The sequence below is a fragment of the Phalacrocorax aristotelis genome, chromosome 3 (genome assembly GCF_949628215.1).
Source record: "Phalacrocorax aristotelis chromosome 3, bGulAri2.1, whole genome shotgun sequence".
Taxonomy (NCBI): domain Eukaryota; kingdom Metazoa; phylum Chordata; class Aves; order Suliformes; family Phalacrocoracidae; genus Phalacrocorax; species Phalacrocorax aristotelis.
Window position 1 is genome coordinate 79186472 of NC_134278.1, and position 22708 is coordinate 79209179.

The following is a 22708-nucleotide window of genomic DNA, read 5'->3' on the forward strand; positions in this document are numbered from 1 at the left end:
GTTTAAAATAGTTTGTAACTTGTATACCCATGTCACCCTTTTAATATTTATTAAAAATATAAGTTCTGCTTATACTTGTATCCTCCCCTAACTTGGGGAATGAAGGCTCTAAGATGGTTAAAGAAAAAGACACCATGGTGTGTTGTGGGAATTTTTTCCGTTGTTCTTTAACCTATATGGACGATTTTACAAAGAAAATAATGGAAATGAAGCATGTATGTAAATTCACCTACAGCATACCTTTGACTTCATGGAGTGAAGCATTGTTATTGCTATTGCTAGTGGATGTTCTGCCACTATCAAGGCTGGCTGGTCTGGAAGCTAAACGGAAAATTAGGAGACACCATGACGAACAAAGTTTTAGCAGAGGACACGGTACCTTTACATTCTGACCACAGAATGCTCAGAGGCAGGAATCATGCACTATTTCACAGGCTGAGCATGCCCATTGTCAACAAAGTGGTTTCTTACAGATCAGAAAGCGAAGGGATTTCCAGGCAGTCCAAGAGGACACTTTAGAAAAGGGCACTACAGGAATAGTAAGGTACAAGGGAGAGGAAAAGAGAAATAGAGCATACATTTAGAATTGAAACTGATTGGCTAGTGGGAAACCAGGATTTTACAGACGAAAGGATGGGCATGCAGAAAGCTGCTTGTGATTAGGTCACTTACAACAGATTTGACAAGGAACCCTGCACATTGTTGAAATGCCACGAACAGGAGGAGCAAGAGCATCTGCACAGATAATGTCCTGTACTCCTATCCAATACAAGGGAAATGCACTGTTATTATCTTCAAAAAATGTTTGTTGCTCAATACTAATTTTAAGTATGTATAGAAGAGTTGAAACTTCACTTCTAAATAATCTACGATAGCTTTCACTTCGTACCTTTGCTTGAAGGAGCATGTAATGGTTTTATAAAATGCAGTACATGACAAATTCAGGTTTCACTGAAGAATAAACATTGAAAAAGCAGACCAGATTTGGGGGTTTTTTAGGATGGAAATGATAACTTCTTTTGTTTTACTATTAACTCCAAACAAATTTTTAAAAGGCAAAGTGTCTTGGATCCTGTTCAGATGCACTTCATAGATATTTTCTACTACAGATATAGAACATCTATCTGATGTAGTAGTTAAGAAAGAAAAGAATAATCTGAAGAAATGATACTACACATTCAAGAGATATGCAGATCACAGAACACATGCTCACTTGTAACGATGCCATTCACTACTTTTTGCAAACTTCGTTAACATTCACGTAATATATCCTTAATTCTTTTAATTAAAAAGTTCCCATCTTACCATGAACTCTTGATCCTGTACTAGAATCATCACTAATACCTTGTGGGCTTACATCTTCAAAGGATGTAGTATCTATACATAGAGACATAAAAGATGATGTAAAATCACAGAAAAATATTGAAATATTTATCATCTGCAAAATCTACTAAAATATTTTTCAAACCAATCAATTTTTACTTCTGTAACATTCTGTAAGAAAAATCTGGAAATATTTTATAACTGCAGTTATTAAACCTGATATTCAGTATCTTAGCACTGCAACTACATTATTCAAGTTGCTTTTTGCTGAGAACCTTAAAATATAAGCAAACCCAATACTTTTATGAAATTGCTGTTACACATAGTCACATCACGGTGCAAAAAGCTTCTACCTATACCTTTATTATTTAGCAACTGCTTGGATCTGAAGCCTGTAGAGGAGTTGACAGCTGCAAAGTTGATAGCTGTAGTAGAGAAGGCCATAGCTCCCAATTCTTTCCTCCTTTTACCCGTAGATATATCATCAGGACCCTCCAGATGCTCAGAACTACCTGTCCATTGTCCTCCTGCTAGGACCATGGACTGCACCAGGTCATTCATGGCTGGGATGCAAATGAAAGCAAATGATCAGCATGGTCAATGTATTTGCTTCTGTTCTTATTTTGTATTGCAAAACGTTTGACAGTTTTCTAAGCATTAAAGCACATTGAATACTGGAAGATATAAACGCAAGATCATCCATGTTATGACATGCAATCAGCTCAATGAATGAGAAGTGTTATAAGTCGGAGGCTTCTTTCAGCTCAGTATGGTTCTTAAAACTGATTTTATTAGATATAATCGCCATGCTTGCGCTGCAATGACATGTAATATATAGGTCAGAAGCTTTGATATACTGTTTGCAATGATAAAATGAAATGAATAAGGATAAAATGGGCAAAGGTGCCAATACAATATAATGTCAACAATGATGCGGGATCCTTGTACAGTGCAGGTTACTGCAGGGATACTGTATTTTACACAGTGACAAATAAAAGGATCTGAAAAAGATGACATCTGATGATATTCACCTTCGTTTCTCAAAACTAGAGAAAATTGTCCACCCCTCATTATAAAATAAAATAAATCAATGCAACATTTTGGCAACAACAACTGATGAATACTTTGAAGAGTGACAGACCACCACACAGCCTTGAGCTATTTTCTACACTTTCTTTAAAGAAAAAAGTTACAGTGATTTCTTAACAAAAGGTTTATGAAATGTGTAATTTAGAACTATTTAGGTTAACACAGTGCACTGTAAATTTATATACACAGAGACATGTATATAGACAACTATGTATACAAATATATGCAATCACAATGCACTGAATATATATATGTATGTGCGTGTGCTTGTGCATGTAAATGTGTGGGTACCTGTGTGCACATGTGCACATATATAAAGTATTCAGTGCCAAGGTTTAAAAAAAAAATAAAAAAAGAAAAAGAAAAAAGAAAAAGCTCCAGCTTCTTGTATTGCAGCAGGACTTGCACATTGCAAAATAGGAGGAAAAATACAGCGCAGTCCAGGGAGAGGTTAGTGAAAAATTAGTAATGGAAGCCAGTGTAGCCATTTAAAAGAAGCTGAACTGTCATAAAGTCTTACACATGGAGCGACGGTAGAAGGCCTTCATTTTGTCTTTTTCCTTCGGTCTGTTCCTCAAAAAGGGCAGTCTTTTCAGTGCAACCACTTTTATGTCATAGCATGAGGAAAAACGGAAACAGGGAAATGAAAGAAAAAAGGAGAAGAACAGATGGAAGTTAAATGTTGAAACTAAGGACAGAAATGAATGTCTGAGTTTAAGCTATGTATGCTATGCTAAAAACTATCATTTTCATGCTGCTGTGTGCTAATGACATGAAAACTACACCGAAATATGATGACTACACTATGAAAACTTTAATATACTCAGAAATGCACCAAAAATAATGAAAGTGTAATACAGTTTGAAAGTTCTAACTCTCTTGAAAAAACTCACTCTTGAAAAATACGCTCTTAAAAAAATAAATGTAACTTCTTCGCAGATAATAGAAGAAATTGATGATTATATAATTTTTACTGTGAAAAATAACATTTCTTGAACATAAAGAAAAATATGAAGCAAGTAAAGCTTAAAATGAAAGCACCTCTAAGTACAACTTCTACTTTAAAATATGTTCATATCATTGTTGTTTGAAATTAATAACTTCTGTAATGTTTTGCCCTTCATATCTAGTAGGACACAATCTATTATCAGTCTTCATTTGTGACATTTTCTGCTCATTCATAATTTTGGTCCTTTACTCTCTTATAGAAAAACTACATGGACCTTATGTTCAACCTTGCTGTTTGTGTGCAGTGACTTTAATATTTTAATGAAATAATCCATTTCAAATCTGTAATAAGAAAAATAAAATCAATATTTATTGGCTAGAATGGTATACACTGGGTTTTTTTAGCTGAAAAAAATACCAAATAGTAATAAAAAAAAAAAGCAAGAGAAAATCCAAACGTGAGTGGTGGTGTAACATTTTGGGAGGGCTATGAGAAAACTGAGATACATAATATCAGGAAGCAGAGTTAAAATTACAAATAGTATTAAAAGATGGAGGAGGGGGAAATGACAAGTTAATCTTGCCCTTAGATTCAGCTCTTCTGCATTAGTAACCAATTACTGGCAGACACCTGCATTTTGAAGCAGCAGATAAATGTGTCAGCTGACTGCCAAGCATATAGGAGCCACATGCAAACAACTGGCACGTAATGATACAGAAAGAAATGCATAATGAAATCACCAAAAAGTTCTTATTTATGCAGATACAAAAGCAGTGTAGTGCAGTCTATCAGCCCAAGATCTGCTGATTTTATCTCTCTGAAGTGACTTTTGGGTCACATACTTTGTCACTTGCCTTGGTTTTCTGCTGAACCAGCAGCTTGTTATTCAGCAGTTTCTATTCTATACAGCAGTACATATATACATATGCATTTACGAGTGCACATGAACTACCCTCAAAGAGAAAGAAATCTCCCTCTTCATCATATTATTCTGTGTTTGCACTTACAGTAAGAAGTTTACAATGCAATACATTTTACAACTTCCAGTGAACGCATGATCGGCACAGCCACAAGTGTCAAAAACTAACACAGAAGTTTTCACAGTTGCAGAATATAACTCTATATTGACTCTCCTACGGCAGGTCCTTATCGTGGGGTGGGGAGGAACAGGGAGAAGAGAGGCACATGTGCTACCTATGTTAGATAAAAGAATACAAAGTAGAATTTCACCTTTGAATTATTCACTACGTGGGAATACAGATGTTTTTTGTTATGTACATATACCTGTAGGTACTTCAAAATAACAAGTTTGTTTTGTTTTCAGATTAATAAAGCACTCCTCCTCTTGTAGATCCTGAGGAAAAAAGTCAAAACCAACACAAACACAGATACTGACTGGCTCAAAAAAAAGCAGAGGCACTGCTAAACTTCCCGTAAAGGAGACATTCATATTGCCTATCTAACTGTGTATCAAAGTACGTAGCTTTGAACAGCTCCCTGCCAAAGGAATATGAGGGCACAGCATCAGACTAGTTTTCTAACAGGTAAATAACCAATCAGTTTTAACACTAATGCCAAACCAAAGAGGTAATTCTGTTCCATTTCTACTACTTTCTGTCATCATGATGAAACGTGACTCTTGTGTATCTTCTATAATCCTTTACAGACAAGATAACCGATCCCTCTTAATTAAAGCCATCCACTCTAATCTTATTAAAAAGTAACCAGAGATGTTCAAGAATCATTTGAATCATCTGTGATTCTTGTTCATTATCACAAATCACCTCCAAAAGGACTGGTTTATGGCTCTGCAACTGTACCAGACAGAAAACTCCACTGCAACTACTGATGTCCTGGAAATCATATGTAAAACCTGTCCTTTGTTAAAATGCAACCTCCTTGAGAGACTACATTAGTAATTTCTGCATAGAATACGACTAAATAAAGGTCTTGCAAAAATACTAGACTGACAGAGCAACAGGAGAAACAAACAGGACACCACAAAGTTTAGCTTAGGCAGCTTTCACTCTTTAGAACTTTATTCCAACTGACTTTAAAAATGGGAGGGCAGGAGGACTAGCGTGGTCTTAGTAACCATCTACTCAAAGAACTCTAGTTATAATTTAGTAACTTTTCTTTATCTTTTCAGTATTCTCTGAACATGTTCTTGCTTTCTGAGCTGAGAATGAATGATGAGTATTGCAGAATTCCTCCACTGATGAGGAAATCTCCCATTTTGTAACCCTCCTACTGTTTGCCAGAAATGATCTGGGGAATTCTGTATAGATAGTATATAAAAATCCTCAAATTGTTTCATTCATGCACACAAGAAAATGATAGGCAGACATCTTCTAAATATTTTGGTAACAGAAAATGGAGCCCAATATACTACTTTTACTTCCGCTATGATACGATGTGCCTGCTACTGGTACTATTATTTAACGATGACAGGCTTACTAGCAGCTTTAATTCCTTGGGACATTGTTAATAACCTGAAATGGCTAAAGTGGAACCTAGCAATAGTAATCTGGTTTTCTCCACAGGAAAAAAATAAATAAGATTTCCACTTGTCTGGCCTGGGTTTTCTATGCAAAAGCTCAGAACAGTATCCCATCCCCCCTGAGAAAAAAGGCTCTGCACAACGCACATGTCAGAGCTGTGGTACTCACCTGATTCACCCACTGAACACACATAGGAAAAGCAAAGGTGAAACTCTGCAGTCGGAGGAGCATGCAAGGTTTAGCTTGTGCTGCATACAGTAACAGCCCTACAGGCACCCCCTCCTTTCCAGAGGACCTCTGAAATCAGACAAGGGTTTCAAGCACTCTGTGCACTGTTTTCTCTGCAGAACAGGGTAACCTGATTTTTGTGCCAAGATCACCTCTTTTTGTAAGAGAATAGGTCTCTTGAAAACATTTGCATGAGAAAGCGTCCTGTATCAGGAAAACAGACTCCATCACCACCTTCAAAAGAAGAAAATCTACAAATTTCACATAGCTAATCTGTTTATTGGTAGTGGTAGCAGTGGGATAATTAATTTTGGAATCAATACACCCTCCAGCTTTCCCTGACAAGGGATATGGGGTAGGAAACCTATACATCTCAAAGATCATTTTATGTCAGATACTCTGTCCTCTAGCTTTTGAGAACTCCACTGATTTGTGCCAGTGACTGCAATTAGAGGCATGTAAGTTACCTTCTCTTGCCTACCTAAGGACAGGCAGGACATTTAACCTCAGCAGTTCCCTCTGGAACCACCGCCATCCCCAGATGCAGGAGAGGAGGGTGGAACAGAACCTGTCTCTTCCAGTACCCAAAACTGCCTTCAAGTAGTGTGGAAAGCTACAATACCTAAGCATTTGTATAGACAGGCGGCAACTTACAGGTTTTCTCTTTCTTGTAGTTTCTTTCAGTGGAAGCCGCACTGCCAGGCCACTTCTTACAGAAAAGAAAGGAGCCACAGTATCTTGATATTTAGGATTTACAGTCATTCTAAAAGCAGAAGAAATAGACTGCAAAGTGAGTGCCATTACTGGTACTTCTCACACTGAGATATTCTCTTAACTTTGTGAGACACAAACTGTCTCAATAAGATTGTCAGCATTGAATTGGCACATAATTCATCCAAATTCTATCAAAAACTGTGGTTTCCATGGTGACATGTGTAATGGAGGAAGGTTAGGAACCAGAATTAGACCAGTCCTTCCAGTTTGTGGATAAATACACTGGGATTAAGGGGAACATGAACAAGGCTCATGGAGTAGAAAATTAATGATGTCTGAACAACTTCAAACCTCTTTTGAAGAACAGCCACCGTGGCTCCACCAGGAGGATAACTGCACACTACAAGGTCCCAAGTATCATGCAAAGAAAACTGTCACATGAAAGAGCCCTTCCAGAACATGAAATCGTTGACACAGATGCAGATGGTCTGAATCAAAGCATGCACACTCTCACTTCAAACTAACACACTTGCAAACACAGCCACTATAGCTTCAGTCACACCTGAATTCCACAAGACTTCCAGTTTGTATGTAAAAGCAACAGTTGATTTTTTTAAAGTCAAAAGTACCTGTTACCTTAACAGACCCTTTTACTAAAAAATGCTAAGGTTCCCAAATTGACAAATTAACAACAAAACATACCCTCAAACTTACTATTTTCTTCAGTTAATAGAAAAATGCTCACAGATCTGATTTTAAGTTTCCCCAAAATAGTGTTTTTAGCTGTTTTTAACATTGACTAAGCTTCTGCAATAAGCACAGAAGAAAATACATACATCATAATGGCTTTAATAATTTCTAACACAGCAAATTCATAACTGGCAGAAAACCCAGAATATCAATCTGCTGTCTTTTGAAACCCAAGACATTAAATTTTAAACAAGTATTGCAAAGATTTTAAGTAAATGTTAAGGCACATGTATTCTGATGCTTTTACATGCACAGCCAAAATGCCTTTGGTGCATAATTATTAAATAGAATCATTACAACCTGATAGCTTGGCTGTAATATTATCTCTCAAGTGGTGAGAAATTGGGCAGTTTATGATTCATGCCAAGAGCGGGTAACAAAAAATATAGACAATAAATTTATATGCTGCAGAGAATCTGGCCCTTTATCCTGCGGGCATCCTAACATGATGGCTGTCAGGCTGTTTCAAGGTTAGTAAATTGTGTCTGGAACATTCAGTCTATTCACACCCCTATAACCCTCCTCAGCCCCCCTTCTCAGCCACTTCACTCTGATCTTTAGGATCAGTAACAATTTAGATCTTTTTAACAGGTTATGTCTCTACATTAACTCTTCCTATTGCATATTATCTTCAAAAATCCTCCAAAACACACAGCCTCTTCTGAGCACCTCTTAATTTTCAATTGTATCAAAAAGATATTTAGTCAAATATTATCAAAAGAAAAAAGTGTTTTGCAGTACTCACTATTACTCTTTTTGGTCCCCAAGGTCTGCCCATCTTCAAGAGAGTTTGAGCCCACAGAGGAACTATCCTGACTGTCCTGGTGGGGCAGCTGAAGAAATCCTTCACTGGATTCGGAACGGGTAGGTGTAAGGGTCATGGACTTCAAACGTTCTCGATTAACATCCTTCTTAGGTTTTATCAGCTTCTTCATTTTCAGAGCAATCCAATTGCCCCTTCTGTTGTCAATAATACAGTACATTTATTGCATTTGGAATACATTAGATATGCCTTCAGACTTTTCCTAATTTCTATGCAAGAACACAGACATGATTCTGCTCCCCTGAAGTTTAATGAAATCCTTATTTTCAGCTGGAACAGAATAGGTATGTCATGTTTTAGATTTGTGTTTATTTTTATATCATGTCCATCAGTACCTTCTTGGTGGAGACGGTTCATAAAATTTATACTGATCCATTATCTTCTCCTCCAATTTCTCCTTTTGTCGCCTTAATTCATTTAGCTTGTCACTGCAAACAGAAATTAATGCTAATGTATGCTTCACAAATGTATATATAATGTGTGAGTAGCATGTTCCTTTGGATATCTGTTATCTGAAAGTTGTCGCTTTTCATGAGAATTCTTATATAACACTTGTTTGTTATTGAAAAATCAAGAAAGAGATATAGCAAACAAGCAGCATTATGCTTAACATTATAATATGAAACCGAAAAAAATTCCATCTGCCTCTATTACACAACAGAATCTTCCCCCTTTTTTAATAATAAAGTGCATATAGACTCTAACAGAATAATTTAGACAAGCATATTTTGCTCTTCTCTCAAATTCACTATAAAAGTTTACAAATTACAAAAAACCCTAGGAACTTTGCTTGTAATAGAATGAGGAATAACGTTTTTATTCCTCATTTGCATCATCCGTAATGAACGTAGTTGCACTGATCTTTAGAACTAAATATACAGAGTTTGTAGTTTGAGTTATCTGGTTTTCACATAAAATTTAACTTTTTTTTTAAAAAAAGAAACATTTCAGAAGTAGCACACGTTAATATCTATATTAAACAGAAGGTTTTTAAAAATATATAGGTATTAGTGTAACTGCCCCAATTACAGTAATTTCAGTGTTTTAAAAACTCACATGTACTGCCTTTGCTCTACATGGAAGAGATCCTTGCTTTCCATATTCTGCTCAAGTAATGTTCTATTCTGTAGCATTAATGTCTGAATTTGATCTAGTAGATGTCTGTTTTCCTCCTCCAGATTTCCTTTAAGCTGGCTAAGCAGCTGTTAAAATATACGAAATGGTACATGCATATATATGTGAGCGTATTTTTCACACAGATAATGAGATTATAAAAAAAATTTAGGTCTACAAAGGATTCTGATAGTCAAATCAAACAGAAAACTTAACTAAATAATGACTCAACTGATAAAAGCCTCTTTGACGCTTTAAATAAAGCAGTTTACCTAACACAAGCCCCAATTTTTGTATTGCCTGTACAACAAGCAAATTAGTCTTCAGACCAACGTCATTATCTATAAACCAAATGACTAATTCTAAAGCACTTCGTATGATTTTATGAATCTACAAATACACTTATATAAATATTACAATTATACTAGTCATAAAAAATAGCATAATTCTCACATACCTCACATTGATTATTTAGTTTTGTAGATGTGATATCCAGTTGCTGGTACTGTTCTTTGAGTTTAGAAAATTCGGCTTCTAATCGTGTTTGTTCTAGTTTGGAACTGTTTAATAATGTTTTCAAATTCTTATGATCTGTTTGGAGAACTTCATTCTCTCTCAAGAGCTGACTGTATGTATGAGTAAGCCTGGAATTAAGAGACACCATAAAAGAATACGTGCAGATAGAAGGAAATGTATTCATGGCCCACATTCCCTCTGAACCATGAAATTTCCAGGGCGCTCTATCACTCCACAGAATACATATAAAAATTTCGTAGCATCACATACTGTAGGTAAGTCATCTTAGTCTAATTTCCTTAGGTACGCATTCTGCCTTTAAGCTGAACACTCCAGGTTCTCCGCATGTTTAAAAAGAAAGCAAGATTTCTAAATGCAGACATCACAACTGGTTTTAAGATGCCACTTTTCAAAATACAAGAATCTTAAAATGGCTAGAATTTCTTGCCAACACACAATAGTAAGCCAATAGGAATGGTCCAAACCATTAGCAATCCTGGAGGCTGCATATATTGACTCTTGGGATCCCTTTGTCCTTACTAGGCCCTACCATGTCCCTTTCTAAAAACAACCTCCAGTCCTGTTCATCCTTATACAACGCCAAAGGTAGGAGGCATTTCACTGTGAGCCCCTTTGCCAGATGAACAAATTTTAATGCCTCTTCTTGAGGGAGGAAGCATCATGCTGTGTAAATACTACTGTTCAACTTGACTATTTACAGCAAGCTATACCTCAGTTGCAGGGGTCAAGCAGGGCTTCGCCACCCACTGCATTTCTAATCCTAGCGGTGTTACCCTCAAGTTATCTTGCCCCTTAAGCAACTCACACAGAGTGACTGGCTCCCTCTACAGCTCACAGCTACACTGCACAGTGCTGGGCCTGGCATTCCTCAAGATGCTATGTGGAGTTCAGTATCCTCAGGATATAACAACTATTTTTGTGGGGTTTTTTTCTTTTTTTTTTTCTGTTCAGTTTTTCTAAAACGACTATATCAGACCAATGGAGTGGAGTTGCTATAAGGTATGGACCGTAAGGGTCCCGAATTGCAGCATCAGGTATTAAGAAATGTGAGAGAACACAACGCTTGTTTAGGCTGTATCGGCAAGTGCTCAGAGCTCAACTAACACAGGTTTCGGACTTTTGCTTTACCTTTCATTTTCATCACAAAGTTTTTTATACTCTGCTGCTACAGTTTCGTGTTTTTCATTTTGCTGTAGCATTTTCTCCTGTTCTATCTTGAGTACTTTCTCCAATTCTTCCAGCTGCACTTTCTGTTTCAGCAACTGATTGTACCTGCAAATGAAAATCATCTTTAAGTTTTATTTTTTTGAAATACAAAAAAATACAGAATTTTTTGGAAAAGGTGATCTTTCAAAGTTTTAAGATCTTGATGTTATATTTAAGTAATACTAATTTTATTCATACTAGTTACACAGTATTTTTTGCTTTTTGTTCAGGAATCGCAGACTCATTTTACTTATGCGTATTAGTATTTACCTATCTTCTAAGTCCTTATGCTCCACCTCCAGATTTTTATGTGCAGATTTAAGACTTCCATGTTTAGCAATCAGAGATTCGTACTCGGAAGCTTGGCGTTCATGCAGGTGTTCCAGTTTTTCATGGTCTTTGAGAAGTGAATCATACAATGATTTCAGATCCTCACGTTCCTTGAGCACACATTCATTCTCATTTTCTAAAGCAGACTGCTGGATCAACAGTTGTGCATTCTGATTCATAAGAGATGTGCTTTGAGAATTAAGGGTGGAATTTTCGACCTGCAGTTGTAAATACGTGACAAGAGTTGCAAATTCATTTCATAGTCTGGATTATCTTGTCTATCTCCTCCTATTAAAAGATTCTTTGAGTTTAACCCGTAGCACCTTAGCAACCTTCTAGTTCTCTCATTACTTTGCAACCTTTAATGGGAACACTTTTTCCCTTATATATCAATAGACAATTCCAATTCAAAATATTCCATGAATATTTTTATAGCAGTATTGCAAGAAAGCACTTAAGCATATGCTTAAACTGACATGGTGGTGGTGAGCAATCAAATTACTATTTACCTTCAAGTATCTGTTAAAGTGCTATCTAGATGAGAGGCACATTTTCCTCTCAGCACTGACAGCTATAGTACCAAAATATCTTAAGAGAAATGGATCACCAGGGATCCTCATATCACAGAAGACAAATCGGTGACATGACTAAAAGGAACTTGCATATTGGCACAGACTTTTTTTTAAATCTTTATTGTACAGAATCTCTATTGTCACCATAAAATCCTTATTTTACCCACACATCCTTTACAATGAGACTTTAAACAGTAGCGTCCATTTAGCAGAGAGAAAGGGAAATAAAATACTAGCTCCCGGAAGGAACTACCTATATTCTGTTTTACTATGGAACTGCCATTCACGGTTCTCTTCCAACAAAAGTAAAGTCAGTTGATCACTTCATGTATGTGTTGTGAGATCTGGTGGCAAGCACTCTTCTGCCAGAAGAGTACAGTATTAATATCTATTAATACATTAAAGCCTTCAACATTAGACAGATTTAAAAAACCCAAACACACACCAACTTTACTTTGTGTGCCTCTGGAAATATTAACCTAATCTAATCCTTGGATATTCTAAAGAATTGACGATACCTAACGTGCTTGTCATCTGACCGGTATTAGGCTAGTTTCCTTCTCCTTCCTATTCAAAAGATGAAAAAACACAAACTACTAAGGCTTCTAATAACCTCTGGGTATCTATTAAGGGGGGGGGGGGGGGGGAATCTATCACTCCAGTGCACACTGTTACTAAGGAACAAATCCCTTCCTGTTGGAACTGCAGCATTCTTTGTTATAGATGAGAAAGCTGAACCTTTCACTGGAAATGAAGTAACGTCTGATGGCATGTGTATGCTTGTGAAACTTCCCAGACCGAATCCTGAGTTTGATTTAGTTCAGAATTCCCAGTTATCCTTTAAGACATCCTTTCTCTTGTATGTTCCTTATGGGTATCAGAAGGAACAGTAGAATTACAGTTGCTTAAGAAGGAGTTTTGACATAGTCTGCGTAGGTCAGCTTAGTTTGCACTTCAGATTTAGCTAACAGTTAATCACTTATTTTCATTTTGATTTAGAGTTGATGTCTTCCAACTTGCCTGAAGCTATGAGCAAAACGCTATTACAAAATACTCACAGTTCTGAATCCCAGAGATATATCCTCATCTGCTTAAATGGTGTATTTCCATGCCCATGTCCACTAATTTTTGATGACTAGTCGAGACAGTGTGTGTACAAATGTTCTGTTTTGTTCATAGGCTTGCCACCCACAAAGGGGAGCACTGTGCAGTAATTAGATTTCAGTGTAGTAGATAGAAAGTGCATCTGTGGTACAACTGTGTTCTGTTTCCAGAAAGACACAGGATGATAACTTGAAGCATTCACAAAATGCATTATTTGTTTACTCGATTAAAGACTCCTTCACTCTTTGATTGCCATCCACCCTCCATCATTTCTGTCATTGTTTACTATTTCTGCTGAATTGTGGATTTTGTATTCCCTCTTTAAGCAGATTTGATTCTTAGAACTCCAAAAGCATTAGATCCATGAACAAGAATATTTCATTTATCAGAGAAAAAAGTAGATAGATACATATTTAATAACCCTGTTAAAGATTAAGAATGACAGCTGAATTTTGGCCATAAGAGCTGCAAGACTCTGTGGGCAACCATGTTTATAATTTCCATAGTCGCACACTACCTTTTTTTGCCTATGAATTAAATCTTGACATATTTATGTAGTTTTCAAGGTTCTTCTAACCACACACACACACCCCCACACCCCCATCTTCTGTACTTACTAGCATCTTGATTTTCCTCTAAGGTATGGCTTTTACTACTTTTTTTTTTTTTTTTAAACTCTAGCTATAAAAACAGACAAATACTGAATTTATTAGAGTCTCTTTGGACACACTACTTCCCTGACCTAATTTAGAAATAAAAAAACCTAAAATAATCTCAGAGGACTGGATAAGTGAATCTACTCTACTCCTAAGAATAAAGTCAAGAGTTCAAACTGGACAAACAAAGGATTAAAACCAACTTGTAGAAATGTTATTATTCATCAGCAAAGTATTATTTGACTATTTTAAGTGCAGATGATTTGCACATTACTCTCTTTTCCATGTCTGTACCAGAAGCGTGTGACTTATAATACATTATTGCCATTAGTTTTAAAGCTTTCATTTGAAAAACTTTGAATTAATTTTATTCTTGAAAGCAAAATAGGAAAATATTACCTGTAGCTTGGCATTTTGAGTTTGTAGAGTAGTATTTTGTTCCTGTAGAGAAACAGTCTGTCTCTGAAGTGCAAGAATCTGAGCCTGCAGATTGCTATTCTGTGTCTCAAGTTGCTTTAATTGTGTCTTCAGTGCTTGCTTCTCTGCCTGCAGCGTAGCATTCTTTGAACATTAAAAAAAAAAAAAAAAAGGAAATTTGAGTTCACAGCTGTTTACCGAACTTCAAGAAGAAAAACCCTGTTTCTCTAAAACAAAGCAAGCAGTACGACTTCACAGATACTTACAGGCATGAATTCGCAGAGATTTACAGGGTGGAACAAAACCATAAATCACCTTATATAACAAAGTAACAGTGATATTATCACTACGGGTTTAAGATTGAAGAAATTGGTAACTAATATTGTACCTATGGAGAAATAGTAGACAAATCTCCATGATTCGTGTAAATGGGGATTATGTAAGAAAGATTTAAGAGATATCTGTGGATTCAAAACGGGAAATTCAGGTTTCCATGTTTGCTTTTAAATGCTGGTCAAGCGCTTTACAGCATCTGTCAGTGCAGAACCAGCTGCTTCATAAACCATATTTAATTCACATTCTGCTTGGTATGTAAACTAGGTGATAAATTGCATACTTTCTTAATAATACTCATTCATATTACTGGAACATCTCAGGACAAATAATTAAAATAGGAATAACATTAACAACATATCTTACATTCCTTTCTACTTCGATTAATCTATCTTTAACTTTCAATAATTCTCTAGTAGTTTCCTGATTTTCTTTCTCCCACTTATTGATAGATTGATTGTCTTCTCCACTTCTTGGAGGAGAATTCTGAACCATCCTTTCTTCTTCTTGTCTTTGCTTGAGAGCTTCATAGTTCTTTTTCACCTGAAATTATTGAGGACAACTTACAGTAGGATGTAGAAAATGGAAAATTCTAAACGTAATTTATTACATGATCATCCCACTTTTCAAAGAACAGAAAGTGCTATATATAGATGTTGCTGTATTTGTAAATTTGCTTTTTGTATATGTTTGGGGACGATGATGTACAAACAATTTATGGATACCGATAGCTTAAACATAATAAACACTTGGGCTCATAGTCATACTTGTCTAACTGAAAGAGACCTCCATTTCCTGTTTTACTTCAATGCTTTCAACTGTATCCCCCAACTTTTATAACAAAGTACAACAACCGAGGAGACTGTGTTTCTTTTTTTTAGCCAGTCCACTGAGGGTGTTCAAGGCAGATCAGAAAATGTAACTTACTAAGAAATGACTATGTTTGGCATCCCAAATCAAATAACCTGCAGATTACTTACCCACCTGACCTATTCCGTGACCAATGAATAAACTCATCAACAACTTTTCGCGTGATTTCAACACTGGGTCTGTATTATTGTGGTCTTAAAAAGCAGGACCTTGGTCCTGCTTCACATTACCCAACAATGCCCATCATCTGCTGTCTCACACAAAAGGTCAAGTGTAGAAATAGCAATAGCTGGTATAGGAGTAATTCAATCTTACAGAAAAGAATGTCGTTCTCCTTACTGTTTTAAGTTCCTGACGGAGTTGCTGGTTTAAATTTGTTGATTCTTCTAAACGAGCCTCCAAAGCAGCAATTTTTTCTTCTTTTATTTCAAGAGACTTCTTAAGCGTGGATTCTAATTTTGACTCCAAAAGCTTGTACCTACTGATCAATGACATCACACACAAGAAAGTCTGTATTTTAAAAAATTTTTGAGGTATTTAAATTCTAAAATATTCTGAAACAGTAACCTCATAGCTACATTCAAAACTGCCTGAATAGTGACTCTATTCCAAAGCATGAAAACACCTCGGCATTAATATCAAGTCCTATGTCTAAAACAGAAGATGGTAGTCAAAAACATTTTTGAATCCTTCTTTCTTTTAAAACATATTAGACATACAAAAAGCCACATTCAGCCACACCAGTCGGGTGCTGGCTTTATTTGGATTATTAGAGTGTGTGTGCATGTGTGTGATGACAGCACTCTTGTTTCTGGCTCCACTCCAGTGAATCCAGCAGGGACCTGAACTAAATTAGAAAGTGAAGTATTTGGAGAGCAAGATTTTCATCAATTTCCGTTTCCTGCCAGCTCACAAAGAGGAGGCACTAGGGAAGGAGAAAGAACGTAGTACTTTGCAGGTGCATACTCATTTAATGTATGAATGTGCAAATTGCTCACTCAGCCCAGCTGCTGATATTTTAAGACTCACCACTCCTGATGAGTAAAGCTTCCATTTTTAACCATATTTACAATATTGTAGGCACCTAAAAAACTCAAACCATAGATTTGGGAGAGAAGTGGTCAGATTTAACATCTATCTGTTTAGAACAATATCTCCTGAAAACTGCCAGTGAAGGATATTATAATGAATTATTAGCCTTTTCAGAAAATACTAAAACCACACTCATTAATCACTTTCAAACAGTCCAGTCATTATACGTGTGCTCAGAATCTGGAAAACATCCCACTTCTTCCCACAGTAGGATAAAATAACACAAACCACTAATATCCCCCTTTTTCATTTTGACTGCTGAAGAATCTATCAGTTTAGCAGACAGATTGCAAGAGACTTCTGAATGGACAACAGCATCAGATTTAGTCAGGAACTGGAGCAGAAGACCAGTGGTAAGAGAATTAGTAAGGAGAAAGCTGTCCAGTAGCATCATGTAGTAGGATGGGAATCCTAGATTTTAAAGGTATGACAAGTAATTCTCAGGAGCTTAAGAAACAGTAGGCAGTCTACGACTAGTAGAATAGATGGCATTTCATCATCATCTTGAGTTGAAGTATATATTCAGCTACGAAAGAATTTGTTACTGAAAAGTTATACAGTTATGTAGAAAACAAAGGAGGAAAAAGACTAATAGCAGAGACCCAATATCCAGTCTCCTTTGAACACCTAATAATTGAACACCTAATAATGAAAGATGGTACAAACTGTCTAATATAATTGCGATTTGGGTATTTCAGATTTAGGGTCAAAATCCATAAATCTTTTGTCTAAAGACAAGAGCCATTTGAAAGGCAAGAGAAAACGGAAAACACTTCAAAGTTAAATCAAACATTGTCAGCTTAGGCCCCAAATAGAAAGACTCTGAAGTGCTACCGAGAATATTCAGCAAAAAACCACAAGCAGCTCTCTCCAATCAGGGAGAGAAAAATTGTGCATTTTAAAATTCTGTCATCAAAATGACAGAGGCAGACCGAAAATACACTGAGAAGTAATTCTGGCTTTCTACAGGCCTGATGAAGCAATTGTTAATGCCTCACCTCAGTAATAATATTAAGAAAGCAATCCAGGTACCTTTTGGATGAATGAAAAAGTTGAGAATAATGGAAAGGCAGGAGAGTGGCAGAACACAGTTTCAAACCAACCATTTTGAACACAAATATTCCACATTCACAATCATCCAGCTCTACATGAAATTGTTAAAGACAGGTCTACATTCTGGTTTGACAAGAAGCTCAAAACAGTAGCATAGCCCAAATTCCTTCACATCTGGAAGTATTTTGTCTCAAGCCTGAGCTCAGAGGTAGGCTTTACACAGTGTTCTGGGTAAGCTTCAAGATACAAAGCTTACCGCACACCTCCCCACAGATCAGCCTGAATAGGCACATCATACACAGTCTGATAGCCAAATATCTTGTGCCATCAAATATTTTAGCTCCTTTTGTGCTGCTTTCACATGGTCAGTGGTGGACAATCAGGTTTGCCATAAAAACCTTTCTAGACAGGTGTTATCTCCTGCTGCAAAGCAATCTGCAAAGAATTAAACGTGAGCTGTTCTTACAACAGCACTGGCAGCAAGAAAGGGAAACTGAAGGAAAAAAAGAAAAATGCTATTTGGTTTTCTTTTGATATAGAAGGCCCAAAACCAATCTACATGTTCATGACAATCAGTTGTAGTAACAGATCATGACAGCAGCTTTTTCTTTTTAAAAAGCACCACTGACTAGCATCAGGAAATAAGGATGGGCTAGAAGCCCATATTAGTCTGCTTTTCTCCTGTCACAAATTTTCCCTAAATCCCTGCAGAATAAGACAGAACACAACATACAGTGGAGGAAACAGATGTCAGGATAGCAGCTGCTTTACAATGGCAGGTGTGATAGAGCTAGTACAAAGTTTTGGAGGCCCTCAAGTATTGGACACTTCCCAGCCTGTGCAAGAAGGAATGCAAACAGTTTTCTTTTGGTAGGAAGAATTAGAAGAAAATAGTTGTAAGGAAAGAGTGAAACAGTTTAAGGTAGCCATTATGTGACAAAAGTGAAAACCACATTTCTATCACTCAAGCAGTCAAAAAAGGAAAAAAAATCCACTTTGGGCCTATTATCTTTTACTGCTACTGCTCCTGCTGCTAACTAGAACATGAAACATTTTAATTACACATTACCTGTATCTCCTGACATACTTCAAGAAATTTCTTGGTAAGAAAAAGTGGCAGCTTACTTTCACAGACAGCTGAATGTAAAAGCACATCAACTACCTTATTAATTAACTACATTATTAATTTCAAAGAGTAAGTTCCATTTTGTGCCTTAAAACCTAGAATTATGCACAAAAACAGTCTATAAAACCATTTTATCTTTATGAATAAAAAAGACTCTCATTTCTACACTGTTCCAGGTAGGCCCTGACATTCTCACCTGTCATCACTGCTCTGTTCATCATGCAAGAGACGCTCCTTGTTCAAGCCTATTTTTTCAAGTTCATGGGCAAGTTTTTCTAGATCATTGTTCATTTGTTGAGTCTTCAATTTCTCATTCACCAAGTCCTTACACAGAAGAAATTAGTCAGTATTATCATATAAATAAATAATGTAGTCTTAATTCTAGACATGCCAAGCCTTTTATCACTGCATGGCTTGAATAATTCCATGTTATCTCTCTTTTCCTTCCAGTTATCAGCTTTCAGCTATATCAGACATTAAATTGTTAACTATGATATGATTTCACTGTAGTTGTTGATTCCCTTCCTTTCTGTAAAACTTGCTTTTCAAATTTGGTCTTGAACATTACGGTGAAAGGGAAATGTTTCAGCCAGAACAAACACTAACATTAAGAATCTGAACAACATCCATTTAACAAAGGCTCCATCAGAGTCTGCAAGCAACCTTACAGAATTAAGTGTAATATTGTTATATTATTCTGATTGTTATGATTATATACATTTTGATTATCTAACACTTTCCCTACCATAACCATTAAAGATGCTAATAGTACACAGATTAAAGCATTAAAAAGAATACAAGATACAACCTCTTTTCAAAACCACAGATATAATTTCTCAACACTACAAACAGATTATGACAGGAAAGGTAACTAATTTCTGTTTACCTCTCGTAAAGTGACAAGGGTTTTCTTATCAATGGTAGCTCTTTTCACGAGTTCTTTATTTTCTTTTTCTAGTTCTTTCAGGCGTACACATGACTCCTTATATATAACTATTTCTTTAAATAGAGATTTATTTTCCTTTTCCAGATTACTAATTTTTACATTGTTTTCTTCTAAAGTACTATCTTTAATTTCCGCTTGCTGTCGAAGCCTTTTATTTTCTTTTTCTAGCTGTTTCTTATCTTTTTCCAGTTGAGAAGTCTCTTGTTCTAACAACTTGTTCTCCTTTTCCAATTGCTCTAGGCGCTTACTAGAGATTTTTAACTCTTCTAAGTTCTTTTGCAGAGTCTGATTTTCAGACTCTAAATCTTGTAATTCACTTTCTAATTGCTGAATCTTCTTATTGCTGTTTTCCAGGGCTTTCTGTAGCCTTTGGTTTTCTGTGTCTAGACCTTGGTAGCTGACTTCCAAGCGTTCAGTTTTCTTAAATGAGGCTTTCATGAGTTCAAGGCTTTTTTTAAGTTGCTCCTTTTCACTCTCCAGTTCCTTATTTTCTAACTGTAATTGTGCCACTTTAATGCTTGTACACTTCAAGGATTCAATTGTTCTTCTTAGTTCTAAATTTTCTTCATCGAGTTGTGAATTCTCCTTTTCTAAGGATTCTAATTGAAAAGTGAGATTTTTTAGGCTATCCAAAGTTTTTTTGAGTTTTCTGTTTTCCATTTCCAGGTCTGAGTTTTCTTGTTCTAAGGCCTCAATCTTCTCACAAGTAATTTTTAAATTAGTAATTTTTTTCTGTAATAATTCATTTTCCTTCTCCAGACGATGCAGCTCATTCTCGAGTTCTTCTGCTCTCTCCCCTTTCTCTTTGTAGTGTTCCAGTTCTTTCCTGACTTGCCTTTTTTCAAATTCAATCTTATTTAACTTACTGCTGGTCTCTTTAATAGACTCATGGAGGATTTTATTTTCTTTTTCAATTTCTTTCATTCTCGCTTCAGCACTGATTTGTGAACGTTGTCTCAGAGAAGCTACGGTTTGATTCAAATGTTCATTTTCTTGTTCTAAGAGCTTAATCTAATTTGGGGGGGAAGAATTGTAAACTCTGGTGAGTGACGTGCCAACAAGTAATACTTTCATATATAAGCTGAAATCTACTAAGGTAATAAGATTACATATTATTTCCCTTTCATTTTAAGTTCTAAAAAATTTCTCTTACTCCACTGGTATGTATTGCAGCATTACAAACACTGTGTATGTATACAGGTGGAAGTTTGACAACGCAGTGAGTCAAAGCAAATCTTCAAATATCTTCCTCTTGGATATTAATAGATAAGAGAAAAATAAAACTATGAAGCACAAATGAAACCAAAGCTGTATCTATTTCTTAGCTTCACTTCATATGTGTTAACCCAGATTCAGATTATTTTTTTTAAAACTCTGTAATTTCCAGAGATGTGTGTCCACAAAGAACAAAACTGCAGTCAAGTCCTAAACCAAACTTGATAGAGGGAGGGGTGGAAGCTGCAAAAGTGTCTTTATTTCACTTGGGAAAAAATACAGGTGATCCGTGGGATAAGAGAACATCCTGATCACAGGCAATAACATTGTGTAAAGAAACACAAAGTTGCTTAAGCTTGATCTAAAGTTGACTTAAAAAGAACCCTTGGACACACTGTTCCAAAACAGCTTCAGAGAAAGTAAAAGTCATATTAGAACTGAATTATTGTCTTAGGTAACATATTCCCAGATTAGGACAAAGGACAAAGGCAGCATTTACATCTTAATTTTTAGTGTATCTTGACTTTTTCAATTACTCCAAATCATTTGAAATTATTTGGGTATGTAACAACAGACAGCAAAATCCAGAAAATGGCTTAGATCAATATTTAAGAATACACTACCAACACAGCATAAGGGATGTTTCAACAATAAGCTGTTTTGGAGAAAAGCAAAAGTGCTAGTTGCAATGAAAAACAGACTGAGAAAATTATAGACTGTTCTTTCATATTTAAGTCTGAATGTAACTATTAATTACAGGATCTACGGCTCCACTCCCAGCAATGACAAACTGTTCTGAAACTATTAACGAGAAACTAATTAACAGGTGTCTAAAACCACAACCTTATGACACGTCTTTACATAACCTGGCTTGTTACTGAACATGCATAATTACTTTCCATGAATTCTGCTTCTATAATCCAAGTTTAACAAAAAATCATGATTAAGGCCTCCATAATTTTTCATGAAACCAAATGAACTTTGTATAGTTGACTCCAGTAAGTTTCAGCACAGGATTTGTAAAAGACATGAAAGATGCTGCTAAGCCATCACAGCTCCTAAGTATATTGCTTTTTAAGCAGAAAGTGTCCCACACGTTTAAAACAATATATGCATCCCTGATGGTTGAACTGGGACTCGAGACTTACTCCTGAAAGCATTAGTCCTTTTTTTCCCTAAAGTACACTTCTAATACAATGTATAAGTCAATTATTGTAACAATGAACACTTCTAAACGTGACAAGCTGGCGTATTTTCTTTAAAATTATCCCCACTGTTCTCTTTAAATGAAAGTAAAGCTTCAATGGCAAGCTTTTTTTTTTTTCCTGCTTTCTTTTCAAAGTCTAGAATTTCGTTTACTGATTAAATTGGGTCTTTAAAAATATTCAGGATCTTTGAAATACAATATTCTGTATTCCAAAATACTGTACTTTTAAATTAAACTAAAAAATGTCAATCTCATCAAGAAGTATCACTGGAATTTATGAAAGGTAACTACAGTTCTAATTCTGAAGAACTTGATTACTAAATATGGGATTTCCAGAAGTTTCCATAGCTGTTGTTTCCTCATGGCTGCCTTCCACAGGTCCTCTGAATAGCTCTGCAAAGACTTAGAAGGCATCAGCACCCATTAGACAAATATGTCAGTGACATTCAGCACCCCCTCAAATACAGCTCAAATCTTTTACAAAGACCCAGATGCCAGTTTCTGACAACCAAAAATAAATCCTGCTATCCACCTACAAGTCACAGCTAGAAACC

General features: G+C 36.0%; 1 protein-coding gene across 14 annotated transcripts in view; it reads right to left on the reverse strand.

The window, feature by feature from the left end:
• CCDC88A (coiled-coil domain containing 88A) overlaps positions 1 to 22708 on the reverse strand; it is a 76343-nt gene that overhangs the window by 9656 nt on the left and 43979 nt on the right. For 5 of the 14 annotated variants that reach the window (XM_075088124.1, XM_075088117.1, XM_075088115.1 and 2 more), the window contains 16 exons: positions 19673 to 20743; positions 18983 to 19110; positions 15855 to 15996; positions 15012 to 15188; positions 14295 to 14456; positions 11504 to 11781; positions 11156 to 11299; positions 9948 to 10134; positions 9434 to 9579; positions 8713 to 8805; positions 8300 to 8514; positions 2933 to 3016; positions 1683 to 1886; positions 1306 to 1377; positions 673 to 759; positions 241 to 321 (listed from right to left, as the gene is read on the reverse strand). In XM_075088124.1, coding sequence (XP_074944225.1) covers positions 241 to 321; positions 673 to 759; positions 1306 to 1377; positions 1683 to 1886; positions 2933 to 3016; positions 8300 to 8514; positions 8713 to 8805; positions 9434 to 9579; positions 9948 to 10134; positions 11156 to 11299; positions 11504 to 11781; positions 14295 to 14456; positions 15012 to 15188; positions 15855 to 15996; positions 18983 to 19110; positions 19673 to 20743 — 3271 coding nt within the window. Of the gene's footprint in view, positions 1 to 240; positions 322 to 672; positions 760 to 1305; positions 1378 to 1682; positions 1887 to 2932; positions 3017 to 6760; positions 6854 to 8299; positions 8515 to 8712; positions 8806 to 9433; positions 9580 to 9947; positions 10135 to 11155; positions 11300 to 11503; positions 11782 to 14294; positions 14457 to 15011; positions 15189 to 15854; positions 15997 to 18982; positions 19111 to 19672; positions 20744 to 22708 lie in introns of those variants that run through there. The other 9 variants (XM_075088127.1, XM_075088123.1, XM_075088126.1 and 6 more) reach the window with 6 other exon arrangements.